Consider the following 18,276-nt stretch of genomic DNA (forward strand, 5'->3'; position numbering starts at 1 on the left):
GTCCTCCCAGCAGAGGGGCTCCAGCCCTCCCAGCATCTCCGGGGCCTCCTCTGGCCCCGCTCCAACAGCTCCGTGTCCTTCTGCTGGTGGGACCCCCCGAGCTGGAGGCAGCACTGCAGGGGGGTCTCCCCAGAGCAGAGCGCAGCAGAGGGGCACAATCCCCCCTCGCCCTGCTGGCCACGCTGCTGGGGATGCAGCCCGGGGTGCGGGGGGCTCGCTGGGCTGCCAGCGCACATCGCCGGCTCACGGGGAGCTTCTCACCCACCAACACCCCCAAGTCCTTCTCCTCAGGGCTGCTCTCCATCTGTTCTCCACCCAGCCTGGAGCTGTGCTTGGGATTGCCCTGACCCACGTTCAGGACCCTGCGCTTGGCCTTGTTGAACTTCATGAGGTTGGCATGGGCCCACCTCTCCAACCTGTCCAGGCCACTCTGGATGGCAAATAATAGACTTGCTTTAAATGGTCTTAAGAATGACTCTAAGGAGCTAATTGGGAAAATTTGAATATCCTTGATAACCAAGCGTGAGAGGAAGTGAACTAGGTTGACTTTTAAGGATAGCATGGCACCAGTCTTCACCCTTGGAGCTGTTCAAAGTCCAAAAAGCAGATTATTCCAGGCTGGTTCTGACGCCACAGATGATAAAAAGCGGTTGCTTTGAGGTTTCAAAGTCCATGGGAACAAATATAGTGTGTTTCAGAAGTCAGGCTAGTTCAAAGCAATTTTAAAAGAGATTGCAGCAAAAAAGGGGCAGTCCAGTAGTATTTTGACATGGCTGAGCCAGAGCTAGATAAACTCGTGAACAGAGACAACACAGAACCCATCGCCTGCCTTTCTTTGAGAGGGGGAAGAGAGGAGAACAGGTTCCCAGGGAGCTGCAGCCCCCCCCTCTCCTGAGCAGGGGTCCCTGCTTCAGCGGCGCTTTGCGTTCCTCTTCCCCGAGGACAAACACAGCAGTGGAAAAGGAGCGAAGCCACCTGCAAAGTGGGTCAAGCGTGGAACGAGCTCCGTAGGATGCTCTCAGACAAGGCTCCTCCGGGGCCTCCGCTTTTTCTTTATAACATATGAGACAGAAGAGGGCAGTGGTCATCGGCCACTCCTGCACTGACAGCTACGGCAAAGAAGGGGTTTTGACACAAAGTTTTGTGATTAGGAAGGGGAGTGGACGGTGAGGGGTGTTTTTTTTCAAGCTGCCTGAAAAATAAAGGCAGTTAGGAACCAGGCTAAAGCCTTTCAGCCCAATCGATCATGCAATTACCAGTTTAAACAGTACGCTCCACTTTCACAGTTCAGCACTTGGTTTTTAAATGCATAATCCAGAAGACAGCTTATATATTTAATGAAAAGTAGGAAAAAACCCAATCCCTCTAAAAAAACCCAGTTGTTTTAGGGGGAAATCTGATGAGGAAGATGTATACAGAAGTCAAGACGATGACCAAGTAGCAAAGGTTTAGTTTCATTTATACAACCCCATGCAATGATACGAGTATTGGCAGAACAGTCAGTCTTATCAGAAGCGCCTGCCTGCAAGTTTTCATCCGGGATACTCACCCCTAACTGTGCTGCTCCTGGTCCATCCCCAGTGCGGGGTGGCGTACGCTGGGCTGGCATGATGCAGCCGTTGGCAAGGGCAGCAGAAATGAACCGGTACTGATTTGAAGCCATGGGAACACACAGAATCATAGACTGGTTTGGGTTGGAAGGGACCTTAAAGACCATCCAGTGCCACCCCCTGCCCTGGGCAGGGACACCTCCCACCAGCCCAGGTTGCTCCAAGCCCCATCCAACCTGGCCTTGAACACCTCCAGGGATGGGGCAGCCACAGCTTCTCGGGGCAACCTGGGCCACTGCCCCACTACCCGAACAGGAGAGAATTTCTCCCTAATTTCTAATCTCAATCTCCCCTCTTCCAGTTTGAAGCCATTCCCCCTCATCCTATCACTACATGCCCTCGTAAAAAGTCCCTCCCCAGCTCTCCTCTTGCCCTTTTAGGCACTGGAAGTCTGCAATAAGGTCTCCCCTTTTTCGCCTTCTCTTCTCCAGGCTGAACCCCCCAACTCTCCCAGCCTGTCCTCCCAGCAGAGGGGCTCCAGCCCTCCCAGCATCTCCGGGGCCTCCTCTGGACCCGCTCCAACACGTCCATGTCTTTCCTGGACATACACCCCCTCATTTATTTCTAGCTGATGTTTTGCAGACCTCAACCAAAGCCTCGACAGCTTCCCAGCAGTTTGATGGACGAGCTAACAGGGTAACCAGCGATCCTGAGTCTCGTGTGCCGTAACCTGGTAAGATGCTGCTCTAAACACAGAAACGTCAGCTGGAAGGGCTCTCGCTCTGCCCCTGATGCAGCACGAGCACCGGTGCCAGCTCAGCTACGGCTCTTCCTAACCCAGTCCTGAAAAATTCCAGGACTAGGTAGATATTCTGCAGCCTTGCCAGTTAACCCCTTCCAGTGCTACAGTGCCCTCCTATTCTAAAAGCTGCTATGTCCATCCTGGTTTTATATGTTTCCTACGTGTTGGTTAATTATACATATAATATTTACGTATTTATTATTAGTGATTAATGTTTTATACACCAGCAGCAACCAGTTTAATTTTCCTCCAAAAGCAATTCTATTCACCATAGAGTAATTAAGAGATCAGGAGCTGTAGTTCAACCCATCTTAAAGAATAAAGCTTTTAAGCCACAGCACAGGTTTTAAAAGGCTAAATCATGCAGCACTGCTTAATTTAAAACCAAAAGTGTTGTTTCAGCCTTTTTTTTCCTGTATTTATGCCAAGGAACTCTGATCCCTTGCTCAAGAGAGCAGCTTGCCTTTATTCTCATGCAGAAGCAGCACAGCCAAACGAATTAGAGCACCAAAATAACTTTTTCAAAACCACAGTAGGCTGACTCATGAACTCTGCAGGGCTTTTTTAGCGCATTCCGGGGTACTGAAGGATTTCTACAGTCCAGGGTAATTTGTACTTAACATTTTACCTGTTTCCAGCCTTCTCTTGGAACTTGCAGAGAACCAATACTCCGTGCAGCGATCGCTGTAGCATCCAGAAGGCATTTCATGCATTCCACGGGACTTGAAAAACCATCGCTTGCAAACGTTTTGCTCCAAAATCTAAGCTCACGTCAATCACGCATACGGTTGCAAAAAACCCACAGAATACTAAAAAGCCATTTCTCTCATGTAAAACTTGGCTTTAAGCTATGCAAAAATCCCCTAAAACATAGCTTGAGTTTCCGTGAGCGCTCAGCACACAGACAAAACAAGCAGCAATTAAAGTGAAGCGATAAACAGCGCGTGACAGGTGCATAAGTGGTGAGAGTAGAGCCACACCTTCAATTAATTGAATTTGGAGCAGCATTTAACTTGAAATTCAAAACTGTGATTTGATCACATTTGCCTCTTCTTACAGACCATTTTTCCAGAATGAATAAGTGCGTTTATCCTTCAGCCCCCTCCTGCTCTGCAGGTCACAGCTCCTCCGCCAGCAGGAACTGCGCTGCAGTGTTACTGAGGAAACGAAGATGAAGGGGTTGGGGGGTTGGAAAAACAGAGGAACGTGTTTATTGCTATGAAAAAAGGCCCAAAATAAACCTAGCACTTGCGTAACAGTTGTGGTTTTGTATTGTACATGAGGAAATGCTTCGCCTTTGAGATTCAGGCTGAATTTCTAAGTTGCCAGAGCAGAGACTTTGTCCCAGGCTCTCAACACACAATTACTTTATGAAAATGACTTTCGGTGTTTTAAGTTTACCACTATAAAAATGAAAAAAAAAAAAATTTAAGAAATCCCCTCAAGTGGAACGATGGATTGGCAGGAATCAGCAATTCTCCGAAATCTTTTCTCTGCTGACATTTCCAGATGGACTTTTGATATTAACACCACTGACATAAGGGCAGGTGAAACGTCAAAGCTTTCATCAGCAGTATGCACACTCAGCACCTCTTTCCCGAGGCAGAGTTTATTCTGTTATCAGCCAGGTAACTAGCTCTGGCTGTCTTTGCTTGCCCGTGCGTCAAGTATCCTCCCAGGGTTATTGCCAGAAGATCGAAAATGGGTAACGCTGCCCGAGCACTCGCGGCAGGGATACTGAATGTGTGCGCCCATGTCAGCAGCTGGAAACAACCCGACACGAGCCAACCAACACACGGGCTGCTTTACCTCGGAGAAAAAGTCCATCTACGTGAGCAGCACTCCTCATCAGCCAGCGACAGAGCCCGTCCTCTGGGGCGCTGCTGAAGAGGGACACCAGGGCAGCTCCGCCATCAGGGATCAACGGCCAGGAGGCGACGGGCAGAGGAAAGGTGTAGAAAAGGGGAAAACACCTGGCAGATCTATACACTTCAAATCCGTTCCATTTTTCCTTTCAAAAACAAAGTTACTGAATGTTTTCCTGTGTAGAAGTGTGATTTTTGTCTCTCCGTTTTTGAATTAATGACCCTTTAGTTCAGAAGGAATTCTGACACATGGCCAAATGCTAGGACATCAGGAAGCTCAAAACTCTCCCCGGTCTGTCCAACAGGATTCTACTGACTCTACCCAAATTCTGAGAAACAGAAGAAAAAGGGGGAAGTCCATAGCGGTTCATAGAAAAGTGCCGGGTTTCATTGATGACCACCTTCTGACCTGTCACACCTCTGTGTCAGCCCTCCTCACTAAACCCCGGGTTTAACTATTCTGCTTTAAAAAATTCTGAACTACCACAGAAGGGTATTTCCAGCTATTTCACATTTCATGGAATTCACCAGTCTTTGTAGAGAAGAAGAAAACATGAACACCGATCTCTGAAACAAGTACAAACCCTAATTATGCTCATTTCTCTGCAGCCAGCTTTTGCTCAGGTGAACTTTGATCAATCTTACCAATACGCCAGACAGTAGTTATTCCTACTTGAAGTTTTCCCTTCTCCTCTGGAATCTTCCAACCATGCTTTTTAGCTGGTTAGTACTGCTGGCGGCCAACCTCCTGCACAGTTAACATTTTTTTCTGTTCACAATGTGATATTCTCAATGAAATCTTCCAACCACAGCGCAATTACGGGGGAAAGTGCAAAACCTGGAGTGACTTTCAACATTTTCCATTGACTTTACTAACAACTGCTTGTGTTTGCGTACAGAACCTGAAAAAAACAAACCGCCTGCTTCCCCCCTACCAGATCAGGAGATGAGTCACGCCAATTAAAGTACCAGGGAAAACAGAAAATAGGGCAAAGTCATTACCCTTGAAGGAATGGTGTCAATTAAGGCACAAAGTTCCATCTACAAAAACATTTAGAGAGAATGGCAAGCGAGAGGAATTTAAAGTGAAGTACTCTCTACAGCAAAGGGTTGTGTGGTTGTTTTTTTTTTTTTAATAGTGATCAAAGCTAAAGTTCCTGATATGCTAAAAAAAGACACTTCAGATGCACTTATTTTTAGCATGCACTTCTTCCTTTAAGAGATCAAACTGCAGGAGACTGAGCGCTCTCCAGAACCCAACCTATAGGACGCGTCGGAATTTTTGGTGAAGAAAAAAGCAACCACACGAGCCTTTCAGCAAAGGGATGAAGCAATGCTTGGTGAAATGCAGCACTTTCTCAGCAAGTTAGAGAATTAAGCGTCCCTCCAACAGAAAAGCAAGAAAACCCCCAAAAGCATGTCTAGGACTGGGCCACCAGGGAAGCTGGGACATTTACAAAATTTCTGTAATTTCCCTTAGAAGCAAGCAGTGTAAAAAAAAAAAGTCCTCTATGTTATTGCAAAATCTACATTGTGCCCAAGGAATCTGAAGTCTCTTAAACAGTGTAAATATTAAGAGTCCTCTATTAAAACAACAGCCAGGTACATCTTTTTAAGATACGCCCAATAACTTTCAAGCACAAGCCTTAGGAAGGCTTAAAATCTGAATCAGTTTTGAACAAAATAACCAAATCAGGATTCAAATTCTGAAGCAAATTAGTAGAAAGGAAATATTTTAACGGAAGTTAACATAAAACACCATTTTTCAGAATGGAAGATTGGGCAATACACGTAGTACTAAACTTCAAGTTATTTCCTTTAGTATTTAGAAAACTGGTTTTATTCTTATTTTTTTTCAGAAAATTATTTTAAGTATAGCACCCACATTGTACGCAACTCAGACTTCGATTTACACTTGAAGAAAAGCCACACTCCATCAAGTAAGTTATCCTATATTCTTCCATTTTTGAATATTTCAGTAGAGCACCAAGAGGGAAGAGAGCAACACGGCAGTAATAAGCGAGCTCTGTTCTCAGCTACATGACATCAGCCACCAGGCACCTCCCTGGGACAGAATTCAAAAGGTCAGAGTTTTCCAGCACACTCTAATCACCTCAGTTTTAGTTATTTAAGGTGTAAATTTCTACGCAAGTTTATAAAACCCATCCAGCTACATATTAAGTTTATTAAACCACAGTTGACCTGAGATGCAATTAGGATTTGACATTTTTCCATACTTAGTTCACAAGTTTATTATGAAAAACACTGCAGCTCTGTCCTGCAGTAACATTGTTTTACAGAAAAAAAACAGTTCTGTTCAAAGTAATTCACTATCCTTGGACAATTACAAGGGACAATATGGTAGGGCAAAGAGTGGAAGAGGGAACTGAGTGCAGACAAAAAAAAAAAAATCAATACAATTAAATTAAACAGTATTCCCTGAAAATAAAACAAACAAACAGTTTCAGAACAAATATGAGGCCTTGGTACTTATTTTAAAAATGTTCTTTAAGCTTCAATGATTGTTTGCTGCTACCCTTATCTACAGTCATGCTGAATAAAGCTATAGCTAAATGGAAAGTTAAATGTATTCACGAGGTGTTAATGTCTACATCTTATTATTTGCAGTCTCTCAGAGAAAGCAAAAGTAACTACAAATAGCGCTATGCCAGAAACTGGTTTCTTGACCAACAATGTTGCTTCAGCATGCAATGAACTGGTTCATTCTAAAGTGGTCACAGTTGTTGACGACAAGAGGCTTTGTATTTGAATATGGCACGTCTTTTGGTCCATGTGAAAACAAGTTTGAATGTTAAATATTTTCTGACACTTTGGAGTTACTGTTGCTCTTCCCATTTTCTTTAGGTCAACATATGGTTCATGGCAATACTGTACAGGTCTAAAATTCTTTACAGGAAGTAGTCTGGGGTGCGACGAGTAACATGCGGTTCACCTCTACGCGGTGCTGGATCAAACTGCAAACTGAAAAGTACGGATATTAGTGAAACTACAAGAGTTCAGTTTACTGTCAGGTACATTTTGTATGTGAATTAACAGTAGGGGCAGTCTTAACACAGGTAAGTCTTCTTTACAACCACTTAAAGTCTTCTAAAACAAGTGTTCTACTTCTTCCACTCCTCTTAGTATGTATTTATAGTCACTGTATTTTAAACTCCTCTTTTGATTAATACTATGGGCTGGAGAGAAATGAATCTTAGCTTTGGCACTTCTAAACTGGTCAAATATTAGCATACATTTAGAAAGTTCAAATCTCCAGTAATTGTCAAAGCGTGCGGTTTCCACAATGCTTCTGCCTCGTTTACTAATAAAGTTGCTGTTGAGGTAGTTAACTAGAAACCTCATTAAAAAAAAAGGCTGACACCCTAACATCTGAAGGATTCCAAGATTCTACAAGTCTCTTGCCCTAGATAAGAGGGCATTACCTCAGACGTGACAGAGTACTCCTACTCTCAAATCACACACCTCTATAGTATTTCATTAAACTCGTTCTACAAAAGTGAGGAGTCTCACTTTAACCTGACAGAAGAGAGATGTCAGCAACAGCAGTTCCAGATATGTGACTCTCAGACCCGAGATGTGGCTAACCCAACAATTCTACACTCACTTCACCTCCCAAAAGCACGTAAGAAAAAAAACCCACACCTTAACACAATAACTAAGTGGTATCTTGCTACAGCAACTATCTTAAAATCACAGGCAATGTAAATCTCATTTTTAAACATACTTACAAGGAGTATTTTAGAGTATCATCAAGTTCCATAATTGCAGCCTGGTTGCCACAACGGTAACAATAGTTTGGAGCACTGAAAATTGTTACTACATTCCGATCATGGCACCAGTTGTACCCCTGGAGAGAAAAAAAGAAAATCGTTTTGTTGTATCCCATATAACCACTTGACTACTAAACTGAATTTTCAACACAAAAAGCCCTAGGTGGCACTTGTAGTGTCATTTTAAATAAGATTCAGGCTGTATCTTTACTTGTTGTCTTAAGAGAAAAAGGAATTTTGGCCTTCATATGTTGCTTTTCACGAGTAAGCATGAGCTAAACGTGCTTTAAAAAAAAAAAATAATCAGCAAGAACTCCATTGAACTGATGTTAAAAAATTAAAACAGCAATTCTGAAGTACACGCTCTATTCCGAATCTTCAGCTGTGATCAACGAAACCAGAATCCAAACATACATTTAAAAATCTTAGCTGCCAGGGATAACTAGAGACTAAGAACAAAACCACACATCCAAGGTAAAAAAGAACATCTTTTTTTTCCGAGGCACACATTTCTGTGCATTTTCTTAGCAAGGGACTCAGTATTTATGGTTAAGAAACTTTTTGTCTACCCAGAAATGCAATACCCCATTTACTACCAAAGTCTGGTTTAGGACATTACTGTAAGTTTTCTGGAAAAAAAAGCCAAAATAAAGATTATCCCACTGTCAAATTGAGAAACTCCTTTAGGAGCAAATGTCAAAATAGAATTTCTGGAAGACTCTCATCTGATCATCAGTTGTCGTGGCAGCATATGCACATCTGACACACAGAGTACAGTATTAACGCACCAGCTACACAATCAGGAGTTTAAACACACGGGCTATCCTGCTTACCTCCATTACCAACTGATGAGCTCTTGAAACCAACGTAAGGCCATTAGCATGGTTAAACGTTTCTGAAATATCCTGTCCAAACGTATAACCTGCACCTCGAGGAGAAATGCCCCAGCCACCACGGTCATCTGGATCTGACCATAGCAAGTCACACATCGGACCCTGTAAGAGATGCAGAAGGTGTTTCAGAAACGGAGGGGGAAACAGCCCCGCAAAAAACCTACACACACACCCCCCACCCCTGTACAACTTATTGCAGCATCTCTTTAACGCTCTAAAAAAATGCCTATCGACTACAACAGCTAGTGCAGTTAACACTTGAAATACTATCAAGAAGTTAACCTGAATGAAGAATTTTCATAGAAGTAGCTCTCGCCTCCGAGCTCATTAAGTGGTTCCTGTTGAGATTCTAGACACACTAAAATACGCTTCTTTCTTTAGGCAAGAACATGCCCCTTCCCCTTCTATTTTTTTTTGAAGGAAAAGTAAGACAGGCACTTTCATATTGCTAAGCTGTTTTGAATTTCATTTTTTTGACCTCTGTATTCAAATACCCAATATATGCTGAATCATGAATCCCATGAGTTTAGAAAAGTATTTTTCAGTACCTCATGGGGAACCTCCTGCAAACGATCAAGTGCTCTGATGTGATCCAGTGTATCTATCGATGGGGAGAGGCCACCATGTAGACAGAAAATCTGTAAGAGTTAGATAATATGAAGTTTATCTCATTTCATTTACATTAATTATAATCAGTGGAATTACAAAAGTATAAATCATTAGGAGAAAAATCTGCAATAGATTCTTTTAAAGCTTAGAGCTGATAGAATACAGCATTAATACCTCCATTTACAACCAGTTAACATTTAACTTTGTCAAATTTCAACATACCTGGCCATCCACCAAGGCAGTTAGAGGCAGGTAATCAAAAAGGTCTGTAAAGTACTTCCAAACATTTGCATTTCCATATTTTCTTAAACATTCATCGTAGAAACCATATACTTGTGTGATTTGTCTGCTTTCGTGGTTCCCTCGAAGAATTGTGATACGTTCACGGTAACGGACCTAAACATAACAGTTTATTTTAGAGGCATCAAAATACGTATGTCTTTCCAGAGAAAAGAATTTGCACCCCTCACCCCCCATCATATGTCAATAAAGCAATAAAAACCAAGCCATTTTAAGATGAAGATTCAATTATAACCTTTGAGAAAAGAAGGGGTAATTAACTCAAATCTTCAGCTGACAGATACTTTTGAGATTAATTACAAATTTTATTCATTGTTACTAGTGGAATTCACTACACCTGTGCATTAAGCTGATCTCTCCAAGCAAATTCTTAAAGATTGCTACTTAGGCAAGTAAAAAATAAACACAGCACTCATTTTAGAAAAAGTTCAGGCTTGCACCTGAATGGGTTTTTTTGCGGAAGTATCTTAGAAAATTAAGACAGCCAATATTTCGGGTTTTGTACCTGCAATACCAATGCAGTGCAAATCATTACAGATATTTAGTCAGGATAGTAATTATAAGTTTTATACAGAGTTGTACAGCTGAGAAGAAACATTACCTTAAGAGCTACAAGCAATGTGACTGTTTCGACTGAATAATAGCCTCTGTCAACATAGTCCCCCATAAACAAATAGTTTGTATCTGGTGATTTGCCTCCAATTCTGAAAAGTTCCATGAGGTCGTGAAATTGTCCATGGACATCTCCACAGACTGTGACTGGACATCGTACTTCTTGTACATTAGATTCTTTTGTCAAAATTTCTTTAGCCTATAAAACAAAACAAAAAAAAACAAACGTAAATTGTGAGTTTGTCTACAGTCATTTTCATTCCAAGTATGCTCTACCACTTCCAGCTCTCTACTACCTGCTCCCTTTATGAACTCTTGTCCCTTTCTTGTCTGAATTCCTTGAGGTAAGAGTTTATCTTTACTTAAAGTAAGATTTTGCTTTACACAACCCTGTATTAATAACAGAATTTGTTTTGGTGTTTTTCCCCCTCCTTGAGGGGAGTATTTCAAAATTAATTTCCAGCATAAAAGAAACTTCAGACCTTCTACAAAAATGCTTCTATGAAGCATAAAACAATGATCATCACTGCTGGAACTGAAGAAGTTTGTAAGTATTCGGAAAAATTTCTAAAACCCATGGACATGTCTTATCTCCCACCTTCCAAAAGCCTGAACTCAGACACGGCCAAAACCGAGATTCTCCCTCAGGGAGGTAAGCACAGCCATCTCAGCTAGCAAAAGCTCCCGGGGAGTCTTCTGAAGCAGGATGACAGAAGCGTAGAACTGATTGCCACCCTATACGTACAGCTTTGCATGCAAAGGCAGAGAGAGTCCAACATGAAGCAGAAGTGCGAATGTAACTAACATCCAGTAGTATCAGCAATGGCAAAGCAGGTGGATTACCCGCACACGCTTACTGAACAAGCTTTGTATTTAAGTATACACAAGTAACTCTAGGTCCTGTCTTAATAAACCAAAGTAGGGAAACACCTTTGTCATCACCATTTTTCCCACAAAATTATGTACATAAAAGTTGCAGAGAAAGGCAATTCATATGAAGAAGCACAAGCTAAATACAGCATCCATCAGAAAGGTAATTTTGAAATAACGCAAGAATTCTTTAATCATACCATCACACTGCCAGTTGTTACAGTTTGTTCTCAGAACAGTCACCAAACACATGCCACACTAATTTTCTAAATCAGGAGAGTATTAGAAATATAAATAGTAACAAGTTTACAAGTTACCATCTACAGAGATTTCCATGCCTTTCAACCGCCAATGTTCCTGTTCAAAAAGGATCTCTTTTTTATCTCATTACCAGAATGACAAGAGAATATAAAAAACCTGTATTATATATTATAACCCAAGACTTGCAGAAACAGCACCAAATACCACCTATGTACACTGAACCCAAAATATTCTGAAGCATACACCAGTATAAGAGACAGATGGAACAGCAACACCACATTCATTTTATGGTCACTTTTCTTAACTTTATCAAACCTAACCTGACAACTAAAGCTGCATACTTATTTTGGGGGTGTTTCTGCTAAGCAAAGGAGTATTTTTAGACACTAGGAAAAAAAAAAAAGAAATCATCATATCCTGAAGAGCATTAGATTTTAAAAGTTCAGAAAAGAAACATTTGCAATTAAAATCTAAACATTATATTAAATACTGGGTATTGACATCAGCCAAGCTATTAGGAAACATGCTGCTGCGCCCAAGTTTCCACTCTATTCATGAAGCCATTAGCTGGACAGTGACTGACACCCCAACCTCAAAAGTGGTCTCACTGTTCCTACACATTGCCCAGGCTCACCACCACAGTCACCACTTCAAACAAGAAAAGTGCCAGCAACACATAGTTAAACGATGGAGGTTCATGAAATTCAAGATTTTATTCAACACTGGAAAGAAGTGCAAAACGCAGTCATGGTTAAGCACCCTGCACAACACAGCGCTTTAGATACTACAGCATGAGCAACAATAGTTAAATCACTCTGCAGGCATATTTACATCAAAAGTCAACCTCATATGACAGTTTCCACTCATGCCGTGCCTAGTACTAAAGATAGGTCATTGCTGGCTTGTGGTAGATGCTAAAAGTGTAGATTTATTTTAAGATAGCCTGACTTAAGTTCATTTTAATGCAGTGACACTCACCGGATGTTTTGAAGGTATTTTAACAGTCTTAGCCTCTTCTAATATGCTAATACATTCAAAAGCATTAGCCATCTTAATTCTTTTTCTGACAGAGAAAGTTAGACACTTATAGCCCTTCAGTATAAAAACCACCCCTATTCTTTAATTAGAATGCTTTCTACCACTGTATTTTCTTAACACACTGAAAGCCTTGCACAAAGAATGCAGCATTCATTTTTCATCAAAGGTATGCAACGTTTATGCTGACCGAGATTAAAACGGCATAGTTCTCAGCAATGGAGTTGTTGCTTCTTCAGTTTTTGAAATATTAAATCACTCAGATATGCATATGACCAAACACATAGATAAGTCAGACAGCTACTCTTATGGAAAAAGACTGTTCCAGGTCAACTTGCAAAACAGCAAACTCTATTTAAATCCCACAGTGGAGGAATGCTTGTGCAGGGATTTCAGTATTTTCAGGTTCTGAAACAAGTTTCATGATATACAGTCTTATGAACTGATTAATCCATTTACAGTCTTACGTCTCACAGCATTAAGTGACATTAACTGAAGAGCCTAAGCAGTATACTTGCCTCTACAAAAGAGCTTCAGCAGAGCTGAAAGTGGAAAAAAAATAACACTCTGAAAACAAGACACCAACAAGTGGTCCATCGACCATACCCCAAATTTCCATATTAATTCCTATAAAAGTGTGAAGTGAAAGTTGTTTTAATATACCATAACATAACAAAAACAGAAGTTGGTAAGACAATAGTGCACGTAATATTACCATTTCACAATGGTAAGCTATCACTAATACTACTGACCCCGACTTTGTAGCAGACCACACCTCATATGGTTCCCTTCCCTCTTTATTGATCCCTTCCCCTACATCCACAATGACGCTACCTGCTCAGCCGCATCACCCAACTCCCTCCCTGTCCACCCCCATCCATCCTCCCCGGCACACTGGGCTTCCCACCAGCAGCTCTCCAACACCTCCTCACAGAGAGGAGGCTGCAGAGCATTTCAGCAGCATTCAGTGCAAGACAAATTGCACAAGGAGTGCAAGACGCCTTGGTCAAACTACCTGCCGAGGGAGAACTAGAGAAGAGACACACACCTGATGCCTTGTACTTCAAAAATCCACTGACCTATTGCCAAGAAGGACAATAGTGCAATACCTTTGCAGTATTTTGACATCAGCATTTTGAAACATCCAGGTTTCATTGCCTATCATGAGGATAAATAGTTATGCAATTCTCAAACAGATTTTTCTTGAACACTTATTAATGCTTTTATTTCTTAGCCTTTTTTTCAGTTTTCAACAATTCTTAATATTACAATAGCCCTGAGCTTCTCTAGGTCTTCAATCCTCCTAAGTACCCCACACCACAGAAACTTCAACTTGTGATGGTATTCTACAATTTAAGAGAGATGAACAAACTCAAGCAAAAACTTGATGCCTGCTACATTACAGTTACAGACCCTACCTTCAAATCATTTAAACCATTTTTTCAGCACTACGCTCTCAGATTTCAAAATCAAGTGCAAATGGATACAGATGAAGACTAAAAAGAAGCCATCACTTCAAAGTGATAAATGCTAATTTTACAGCCAAGCACCAAATAAAGTCTAATGCAGAAAAAATATGTAGCTATAAGACACAGTGGCACAAGAAGAAAAATGCTGTCATCAACAATAATTGCTGAGATGGAAAGTCATGTATTTTACTTAGAGCAATCTCAAAGTTCAAACAACAAGCACATATCAAACACACTTTGGCTTAGTCACAGTGACTGGAATTCATTCCTACCTGATATCTAAAATGCTGGCTTACTCAGGCGTTTTGCTGGAAATAGGCAACTTGTACAGTCCCAAAATACAACAAGAATAAAACCAATATTTGTTTAAACACACAAGAAAACAACAAATTTTCACTTTATTGTAAAGCAAGTAGCACTGCATAAAAATACAACCTAATATTTAAGAATTGAAACCTTCCTGGACTGCTGCACATCTTCTAAATGGCCAGATGAACAGTAAAGCACTGTTTTGTTGCCTTTGTTTACAAAGCACATCCTCTATGCAAAACACTGTTCTTAAAATAAAACAATCAAGCTAATCTTTGTAAGACAATGCAAGATTCAAGTGTAAACTCTGCATTTTATAATGAACAGTTAGGGATAAGAATTTAAAGAAAAAAAAAACACCAAACAAAACCACAAACCCAAACATATTAAAGCCACTACCATTTGATTTTCAGATCTTCACAGTTTTATTTAATGAGATGCTCTACTTCCCTTGTTCCCTGCATATATTTTTATCCTATATGCCACAGATTAAGGCTCAGAGTCAAGTGCCGTAAAGGCTATAATCCACCCACACTCTCTCTCTCAACTCTACACTGCGGACAAGTGAGTCTCCCTCACGAGCAGAGTACATCATCAACCTTGCCTCACAGAATTCATTTCAAGTGGTCCATTTCTGAAAAATCCTCTGAATTCATCTGTACCCAAACTCCTTTTTCCTTCCAGAACATACCAGTTATTTTTCAATTACTCCCACTCCTCCTTAGATCCTTACATTCTAGCAGGAGCTCTGACAGCTCAAACCAAGTATATACCCTGAAAAACTCTGGGGCACATCGAGGGGAAAAAACAAATGCAGTAAACATTTCTGTGCCTTTGTAGAATTGTAGAACAATGCTTGGAACTGCTGCATAGCAGCAAACCAGTGCTATAGAGCACTTATCAGAAGATTACCACTAACTCAGTAAAGGAAATACAACCATTATTTTAATTAGACAACATAGCTTCACAGTCATGGCTGCAGATGGTCATGTGTCATTCTTGGCAGACCAGATTTCACACCTGCAACCCACCATGCTGTCTAGTAAAGTGTGTGTTGAGAAGCATCCACTGTAACCAAGGGGTAAAAAAAAAAAAAAAGGTATTTGTAGTTACCATAAAGATATTTTGATGAGATCGAAGACTTCAACCACGCCCATAATTTCCTGTCATCAAGATGCACAGGATGTGACTAAAGGCACAATGATCAGCTAATTGGGATGAATACTGGTTTTAGCTGGCCAAATGTCGTGGCCTGGAAGAGATTCCAGTTCTGAGTAAAGTCATCCATTACAGTCAGCAAGTTTTCTGCAGAGTGAATGCATTTGTTTCCTTCAATTTAAGGGTTTTCCCCTCCACCCCTTACTTGCAGAGGAAAGAGAATGTGTTCAGACAAAAGATGGGCTCACCATTTTCAGAGAAAAAGTTATTTTCATTCAGTCGGACATTTTAAACAAAACTAGAGAAACGAGGCCTCCAATATCACCCTTCTTGAGGAAGGTAAAACAGCAGTCAGATTACATATGACACAAATGGGAGCCCGATTTACACTGAACTTCAGAATACACTAAGGAGTACAATGTGAATGTATAAACAAGAATAAAATTAAAATACAAAGCTCCCCATTGACATTTAACTATTTAGTATTCCAGAGTAAGTAAACCCAGGATTTCCATCCACACAGAAGAAGCCACAGCAGCAAAATACTCTTTTCCCAGGACTGAAACAGAAGACAAAACCAAATAGAAAGCAGATTAGTTATGACTAGTGCCTACACCTCCATTTCTAACCTCTTTCACTACCAACAATACTGAAAGTTTAGAACTCAGCGAAGCAAAACAGGGCATGCCTGGTCAGAGAGTCACAGCTCCAGCTCCACATTTGTAGCCCTTAATTTTCTTGGGATGGAAACAACAAATGAACTCAAAAGTCTTATTTTAGTTCAGAGTGCACAAAATGAAAGTATAATAGCTTATGTATCAATGTCTATTTGTCAGTGAACAAGAACAGGAAATTAACTAACCAAAAACGCATACAATCCAATCAGCTTTGTATTTCAGAACACAACGCACAGCAAGGTGCCCCTTTTCACAGCTCCACAACTCAGCAACAACTGCTCCCTTCCGCTTTCAGCAATTCCTGCTTGGTTGGAAGAGAGTCCAGTTGAACACAAGATGTTAGTTAGCCAACCAGAAGATCAATCCTAATGCCAGTACTGCATATAAGATTAAATGAGACAACCACCTTCCTTCTTCTCCTGTAAATTCTAGTGCTCTAAAAGAAAGGATGCAGGCAGTAAATTTTTGCCAAATAACTCTCTTGTATTACAAAGCAACAACTGACACCACTCACATTCTTGATAGTCCCCTCAACTTCAATTTGTATAAATTATTAGCAGTCTTACATACTCCGCATAACTAAAATGAGTGTTCTTCCCCTCAGAGGCAGATTTGGGAGAAGGAAAGGGGAACTGCTACTTAATTATCAGTAGCTGACAAGACCAGATGGAAAATAAGGATAGGAAGGGGCTCCTCTGAAAAAACTCAGTCGTTACTTTGCTTCATTAAAAGGTCTTAGTCTCTTTAACTTTGAATTAAAAGAAAAACAGAGTCTAGAAAAATCTTTTTTTTTTTAAAAAAAAAAAAAGGGAGGTCAAATGGCTCAGGAAATCCAGATGCCTTCCTCTCTACATGGCAGTTCCAAGAAACAGAGCAACAGCATGAAGCTGACCACTTACAGAGAGATGGTCTTCAGTCCCATCTGTAGGAACAGGCTGAATTCGTTCTGTATCATTCAAGTTGTTAGAAAAAGAAATAGGCTAAAGCTATTCCCAAACCAATTGTGCCATGAAGCTGGACTTGCAGATAAACTCAAAAAGTTTTCAACTCTTTTGCTCAAACAACTTCAACCACAGGTAGGCACGGTGATGCACAGTGAGGTACAATCAGGATACAATCTGGAGGCTGGAGTAGGTATTTGTGTCAAACTCAAGAAACGCTTCCAAACCACCTAGCAAGCATCTAACACCTATATTGGAATGTATTTTTGATATACCCAGCAGAAACATTGTAGACCTGACTACTGAGCAATTGAGCTCCAGTATGTATTCTTTAGCCAGGAATAAACTGTTTTTCTAGCTTAACGTGCTGCCTAAAGACAAGGAACAGAGGGCAACAACTGTGTTACCGAATATAGGTGTGGTGTGTAAGGGTCCCTAAGCAAGGACCGAAATTCAATCACCGCTCCCTTGATTCCCTTCACACAGCCTTTCGTACAAGGCCTCCTTAACTCCTGCCAGACACAGCAGACAGGTTAGGTTATTACACTGTTTAAGGCAACCTGGATGAGTAACTGAAAATGGCTAGGGAGCAATCACAGAGCAGCACTGTCATCAGATCTGAGGAGGCAACAGCCTCACCACAGGTGGATTTAGAAGAGGACATCAATCCACAGCTTCATCCATGTCCTGTGCCTTGAATTGGTAGAACTCAAGTAGGAACTTGCTCTGACTTGAGTGCTTACTTCTATTACCTTAAGCTATGCCCAAAATAACTTCTAAAACAACACAAAAATATCTTTCACTCCCATTTGATCACAACTAATTTTGTAATTAAAACCAAACAAAAAACACACAAAAAAAACCCACGCCAGCACAACTCAATTTCACAGAATTTCCTAGAATTGAAAAAAATTAGAAAGCTGCTGATGCTACAAGAATTGGCACATACAAGACTAAATTCTCACACACACAAAGTGTAATAAGTATAAGGACTAGGTGAGAAGGCTGGCAAGTTTGACACTTCAAATGTCTTTTGTGTAAAGAGACAATTTCCATTTTATATTACCAACCATTAAAAAAAAAAAACAAACCACACCACACAGAACACTGGGATTGAAAGAATCTTTTTTTTTT

General features: G+C 40.9%; 1 protein-coding gene across 2 annotated transcripts; it reads right to left on the bottom strand.

Annotated features, from left to right (window-relative positions):
- Positions 1–6,443: 6,443 nt before the first annotated feature.
- Positions 6,444–15,116, bottom strand: PPP2CA (protein phosphatase 2, catalytic subunit, alpha isozyme). 2 transcript variants are annotated; one of them, XM_009890888.1, is made up of 7 exons: positions 15,100–15,116; positions 10,412–10,621; positions 9,733–9,906; positions 9,450–9,539; positions 8,842–9,003; positions 7,967–8,085; positions 6,444–7,199 (listed from the first exon to the last, which is right to left on the bottom strand). In XM_009890888.1, exons 2-7 carry the CDS (start codon positions 10,526–10,528, stop codon positions 7,127–7,129), a joined length of 735 nt encoding a protein of 244 aa, XP_009889190.1. In that variant the 5' UTR covers positions 10,529–10,621; positions 15,100–15,116; the 3' UTR covers positions 6,444–7,126. The 2 variants fall into 2 exon arrangements, with proteins under 2 accessions (XP_009889190.1, XP_009889182.1); XM_009890880.1 differs by lacking the exon at positions 15,100–15,116 and having other exon boundaries at positions 10,412–10,649.
- Between the last annotated feature and the right edge of the window lie 3,160 nt (positions 15,117–18,276).

The sequence above is a fragment of the Charadrius vociferus genome, unplaced genomic scaffold (assembly GCF_000708025.1).
Source record: "Charadrius vociferus isolate BGI_N301 unplaced genomic scaffold, ASM70802v2 scaffold370, whole genome shotgun sequence".
NCBI classification, from domain to species: domain Eukaryota; kingdom Metazoa; phylum Chordata; class Aves; order Charadriiformes; family Charadriidae; genus Charadrius; species Charadrius vociferus.

Excerpts from the sequence above, each read along its gene's own strand:
- PPP2CA (XM_009890888.1), bottom strand. The coding sequence starts at position 10,528 with ATGGAACTTTTCAGAATTGGAGGCAAATCACCAGATACAAACTATTTG. Across the intron at positions 9,907-10,411 it reads CATTGCTTGTAGCTCTTAAG|GTCCGTTACCGTGAACGTAT; the intron begins GTAATGTTTCTT and ends TGTTATGTTTAG. Across the intron at positions 9,004-9,449 it reads TGCAGGAGGTTCCCCATGAG|GGTCCGATGTGTGACTTGCT; the intron begins GTACTGAAAAAT and ends CATCTCTTACAG.